The sequence below is a fragment of the Mercenaria mercenaria genome, chromosome 1 (assembly GCF_021730395.1).
Source record: "Mercenaria mercenaria strain notata chromosome 1, MADL_Memer_1, whole genome shotgun sequence".
In the NCBI taxonomy this organism is placed as follows: Eukaryota; Metazoa; Mollusca; class Bivalvia; order Venerida; family Veneridae; genus Mercenaria; species Mercenaria mercenaria.
The window spans coordinates 99,357,581-99,363,914 of record NC_069361.1 but is presented as its reverse complement, the minus strand read 5'-3'; the positions used below and the strand labels follow the sequence as shown (position 1 = coordinate 99,363,914).

General features: G+C 37.6%; 1 protein-coding gene across 1 annotated transcript in view; it reads right to left on the bottom strand.

The window, feature by feature from the left end:
- Window positions 1–291: 291 nt before the first annotated feature.
- The window catches only part of LOC123529040 (uncharacterized), a 62,512-nt gene continuing 56,469 nt past the window's right edge, over window positions 292–6,334 (bottom strand). Inside the window, exons 6-8 of the mRNA XM_053518423.1 lie at window positions 5,261–5,331; window positions 1,716–1,790; window positions 292–505 (exon numbers count right to left, since the gene is read on the bottom strand). Coding sequence (XP_053374398.1) covers window positions 413–505; window positions 1,716–1,790; window positions 5,261–5,331 — 239 coding nt within the window. The 3' untranslated portion in view covers window positions 292–412. The remainder of the gene's footprint in view (window positions 506–1,715; window positions 1,791–5,260; window positions 5,332–6,334) is intronic.

Genomic DNA, 6,334 nt, shown 5'->3' with positions numbered 1-6,334 from the left:
CAGTTCCTACTAAGAGGGATAATACAACTCGAACTACTAAGAACTCCACACACAGTCTCACAGTTCAGTTCCTACTAAGAGGGAATAACTCCACACACAGTCTCACAGTTACAGTTCCTACTAAGAGGGAATAACACTCACACATCCACATCTCCACACGTTACAGTTTCCTACTAAGAGGGAATATAACACTCCACACATCACAGTCTCCAACAGTTACAGTTCCTACTAAGAGGGAATAACTCCACACACAGTCTCACAGTTCAGTTCTAGAATAACACAGTTCAGTTACAGTTCCTACTAAGAGGGAATAACTCCACACACAGTCTCACAGTTCAGTTCCAACCAAGAACAGATCACTCAATTATATCCATAGCTATGCAGTTGACAAGACGGGATGACTCTTCTTTTGTCACACAGTAAGAGTACCAGTCTCAGGCTGTATCACAGTATTGGTGGATCCAGTCTGAATGCAGTGTGAATGATCAAGTTCTGCTGAAATCTCCTGGAGAAAATAATGAACAGTTTGGTCATTCTACTATATACATCTGTTGTGCAAGGTAAACATTTTCTTCTGTGATGGTAATTCTTAACAATAATGCCAACATGCACAGAGGATAAACAATACAATTTTTGTTGTTTTAACATCACACGGACACAATAATAGGTCATATGGCGACTTTACCGCTTTTCATGGTGGAGGAAGACCCCATGTGCACTTGCGTGCATTATTTCATCATGGTTGGATACCTGGAGAGAACCACCAACCTTCTGTAAGCCAGCTGGATGGCTTCCCCACATGAAGAATTCAACACCCTAAGTGTGGCTCGAACCCACATCAGTCAGAGCCAAGTGATTCAAAGTCAGTGACCTTAACCGCTCAGCCACGGATGCACCCTAAACAAAGTACAACTGTTCTATCCCAACATTACTTTCCAGAATAATAACCTAGTTTACATCTTTTATTTTGTCTAAGTAAGATCTGTAATATTTCATTTTGCTGCATATCAAAAACAAGAGCACCCCCTGTGGGTGCCAATGCTCGTCTGCAAGTGCTGGACAATATGAGTAATATAAGAAGAGTAATATTTCAGATTTTCTAAGTACAAAAAGGGCCATTATTCTGACAAAATGCAAATAAGAGTTAAAGTTCTTGGCCTACATAGTCCCCTAATAATGATAAACAAGTGTGCAAAGTTTCAGAGCTGTAGCTCTTATATAGTTTTTGCGAAAAGATAGATCTAAAAAAAATTTCAACTAATGCAGATGATCAAGTGATGACAATACCTCCCAGATTTTTTTCAAAAATCAAGACAGCTAACAAATTTAGTATTAGGAAACGGAGAAATTTCAAGATACAGTTGATAAATGTTAGTACTGTCATCTCCATAACTCGAAACTCTCTCACTTATTCCAGAAGACTTGAATTGATTATTTTAGACTACAATAAAACCTGCTTTCAAGGTCACCTCTATTAAACAGCCAACCTGTCTTAAGCAGCCATGGTCTCATTTCCCAAAATGGTCATTCATTCTATAAATTACCTGCATTAAGCAGCCGCCTGCTGTAAACAGCCACTTTTTCCCACTCCCTTGGCTGGCTGTTTAAGAGGACAGGTTTTACTGTATTTTGTTTCACTGGGCTTAACTACTTTTTAGCAGTATTTTAGCTCAATAGTCAGTGCACCTGAATATGAAATAGGCAACATCACTTACCTGCAAACCTTGAATGCAGGCTGATGCCTGAGTATTGAGCAGATGTAGTTTTTCTTGTAGAAGTGAAACCTGTACCTGAAATGTAGTAAATTATGTACAGTCTATTAATAAGCTGAAATCAAACGATTAACAAAGAAAGTTCTTATTTAAATTTTTTGTTTGTAATGTGTTTAACACTATCAATATACCTACAAATAAGTTTAACTTGATAAATAAATTCCAAATAACTCTCCAAGCAACTGAAATTTCTAAACAATTAAAACAGTCCATGTTAAGGGAGAATTGCTTAAAAAACTGCTGTGGAAATTACTGTTCTTTCTTGAGAAATTAAAATTTATAAAATTTTACTGATTCAGCTCTCTCAATGGATAGGTCTAGTTTTTGTTGATAAATTTCATCTAACTCCTCCCTCTATTGTTATTCTATTCATACCACGGGCAAGTGCTCACAAGCGGTATCACAAACAAAATGTACATGGTCTATTGTGTAAACTAGGTCAATCGTATTTGACAGTCCCAACTGGACAGTCCGTTTATGTAAACATTAATGACTGATAGTTTTGGATCTGTCCATACTTCAAATGAGTCACAATTTTGTATGCAAAGGGCCATAACTCAATCCATTACAGTGTCTGGGTTTACCTGGCTGGTTATCCATACTGTGTGAGATGATCTGACCATGAACACTGTGACCATGTTAGGCGGACACTGGATAAGAACCTCTCAAGTTAGAAAGCGAACACTGTCAATGTTTGCTATACTATTAGTAATCAAAGGCCCATAGAACTCCAGAGCCACTGGAACAATCCAGATGGTTACCAATCCTGGGCAACAACTTATGCCCATAAACACTGTGACCCAGTTTGGTGAACATTGGATAAGAACTCCTCAAGGTAGAGAGCAGACACTGTCAATTTTTGCAATTTTGAGTAATTCAAAGGCAGTAACTCCAGAGACATGGAGGATCCAGCTGGTTATCAAACTTTGCCGAGAAATTATGCCCATTAACATTGTAGCCAAGTTTCGATGAACACTGCATAAGTGAACAAGAGCTCGTCGAACACGAAATGCCCCCCTTGATGCATTCAGTAATTGCACAAGGAACAGAAATTATATGCTCACTGTAAACAAAAGTTCTACCATTCTGGTTTAATCTGACCTTGACCTTTAACCTATTAACCTAACAAGAAATTACAGAGTGATCTTGGCGCCATCCACTGAGCCATTTTTGAATGTTCCAAATTTCAAGACAAGCTCAAGGTCAAAATCAAGGTCAAATTTCATTTCTGTACAAAACAATGTGTATGTGGTCCAAATTTGAAAACTGTGGCTTGAGAAATGTGAAAGCAGGTCACTAGATCAATTTCAAGGTCAAAGTTCATTTCGGTAGACAGAACTATGCATGTGATTCAAATTTGGAGGCTGTAGCTTGAGAAATGTGAAAGTAGTGACGTAGGTCACTACGTCAAAATCAAGGTCAAATTTCAATTCAGAACACAATCAAAGTTCATTTCAGTACACAAAACTATGCTTGTGGTTCAAATTTGTAGGCTGTAGCTTGAGAAATGTGAAAGTAGGTCACTAGGTCAAAATCAAGGTCAAATTTTGTTTTGGAACAAATAACTATGCATGTGGTCCAAATTTGAAGCCTGTACCTTTAAAAATGTGAAAGTAGGTCACTAGGTCAATAACAAGGTCAAAGTTTTTTTCGGTACACAAACCTATGCATGTGGTCCAAATTTGAAGGCTGTAGCTACAGAAATGTGAAAGTAGGTCACTAGGTCAAGATCAATCCAACTCATGTCAAGGATCATCTTGCCACTCAAAACTATACATGTGGTCCAAACTTGAATGATGTAAGTTATGGACATGAAGATTCTAAGTTTTTCCCTATATAAGTCTATGTAAACCATGTGACCCCCAGGGCAGAGCCATATTTGACCCTAGGGGAATAATTTGAACAATCTTAGTAGAGGACCACTAGATGATGTCATATACAAAATATCAAAGCCCTAGGCCCTGTGGTTTTGGACAAGAGGTTTTTCAATGTTTTTTCCTATATAAGTCTATATAAACCATGTGACCCCCTGGGTGGGGCCATATTTGACCCCAGGGAAATAATCTGAACAATCTCGGTAGAGGACCACTAGATTTTGCTACATACCAAATATCAAAGCCCTAGGCCCTATGGTTTTGGACAAGAAGATCAGAAACCGTTTAACTGTTCCTGGCCAATGTGACCTTGACCTTTAACCTAATGACCTCAAAATCAAAAGGGGTCATCTGCTGGTCATGGACAACCTAACTATCAATTTTCCTGATACTAGGCCCAAGCGTTCTTGAGTTATTGCCTGGAAACCATTTTACTGTTCCTGATCACTGTGACCTTGACATACTGACCTCAAAATCAATAGGGGTCATCTGCTGGTCGTGACCAACCTCCCTATCAACTTTCCTGACCCTAGGCCTAAGCGTTCTTGATTTATCATCCGGAAACCGTTTTACTGTTCAGGGTCACTGTGACCTTGACCTTTAACATACTGACCTCAAAATCAATAGGGGCCATCTGCTGGTCATTACCGACCTCCCTATCAACTTTCATGCTCCTAGGCCCAAGTGTTCTTGAGTTATCATCCGGAAACCGTTTTACTATTCAGGGTCAGTGTGACCTTGACCTTTGACATACAGACCTCAAAATCAATAGGGGTCATCTGCTGGTGATGACCAACCTCCCTATCAACTTTCATGATCCTAGGCCCAAGCGTTCTTGAGTTATCATCCGGAAACGGATTGGTCTACATTCCGACCGACCGACAGACCGACCGACCTACCGACTGACATCTGCAAAACAATATACCCCTCCTTCTTCGAAGGGGGGCATAAAAAGCAGACACCGTCAATCCTTGCAATTTTGAGTAATTCAAGAGCCATTATAAGCTCCAGAGACCTGGATGATCCAATTTTGCTTATCAAAATTCAGCTGAGATATGCCTTAGTATAATAATGATAAATATTGTGACCAAGTGAAAGAACTGCTTAGAGCTAGATAGCAGACAACTTTTGTGGACAGTGCCCAATGCCTGCCGGCCATAGGTCAGATCCCACAACATGTCCTATTTCATGGGTGTATAAAAAGTTTGCTGAAGTAATGTGCCATACAGCTGCTTATTGTGTCCTTAAGGACTAGGTATACCGTGCCATCAAGTTAAATAAATCTGTGCAAACTGCTTGTAAATCTTTGACAGAAGATGCCTATTCACCCATTACATTAAAAAGATGGATAAAACAAAAGAAAATGTTTTGACTTTTAAACCAGTTTTAAGCAAATGTTAACAACATACTTAACATGGCCTTTACTGTAAAATCATTTAATTTCGTGGGCATTAAATTTCATGGTTTGTCAAAGATGACTATTTTGTGAGGACATGAACTTGTGGATTTCAAGTAGAAAATTTGCCTATACTTCAGGAATTAATTTAGTGGATTGCGGCAACCACAAAATCCATCAAAATTAGTCCCCCATGAACATTTATGAATTTACAATACCTTTGCTTGATTTCTACGGTGCTGTATTTGACATTCATCCTCTGCCTTTGGTGAAATCTTCTCTACTGTAACTGAAATACAAAACTGGACATTTTCTAAAATGTTTTAATTTATTATCTTGACAATGACATAGCAATACTGGGCTCAGTATACATCAGGCTTTCCAGCCATCCATTACAAAAAAGTAGGAGAAAATAGAACAAATCTGGCAAAAAAAGTAGGAAAAAATTGGGAAATTTGATGAAAAATTGGGAGTTATGTAAGCTACAAACTTTGACAAAAAGAGCTTTTAACACAAAAAAGTTGTTTATTTTTGCACTCTGGAATCAACAACATTTTTTTTCTGTTCACAGCTGAATGCATTAAAGAAACACCTACTGATTCCAAACTTAGTAACTTTCATACACCTCAGTATATACTTTAAAAACACTGACAAAAACACTCCAAGGTGTTAATTTACATTCATTTGGGATAGGTGCAGTAGAAATTTTTCATTCTGGGTGTCCAAAAAAATGCATTTTTACTACTTCTGTTATGAAAATGTAGAAGTAATAGGAGGTTTTATAGAAAAGTAAGAAAAATAGGAACACTTTCAAAAAAGTAGGAAAAAGTAGGAAAAGTAGGAAAGCTGGAATTAGCCTGTATACATGATACAAACACTTCTAAATCTTAATATCTGTTGCTGTATAAAAAGGAGATAAAACTTTTTTCTTGTTTTTGCACATTGCAATAATTTCTGTCTGCATTGCCACAGTTAAATACAAATGTATACAAACTATAGATCACATTATTTTCTCCCTGACCTTTGAAAGTTACAAATACCCACAAAATGACAACACAAATTTGAACACTTATTGAAATCCCTATATTAGGCAGTCAAGGAGAAATTTGTTGTATTTTTCCTCTTTGACGAATTTAATTTCAGATGACAACATTAAACTGGTACTTGACGTTTTTCTGGACCAGACAGAACATATACGAGCCTGTCTAAATAATCAGATATACGTTACAAATAGCATAAATATTAATCGCTTGACAATTATCGCTTAATTAGCTTGTGTACCCTACCTTTAT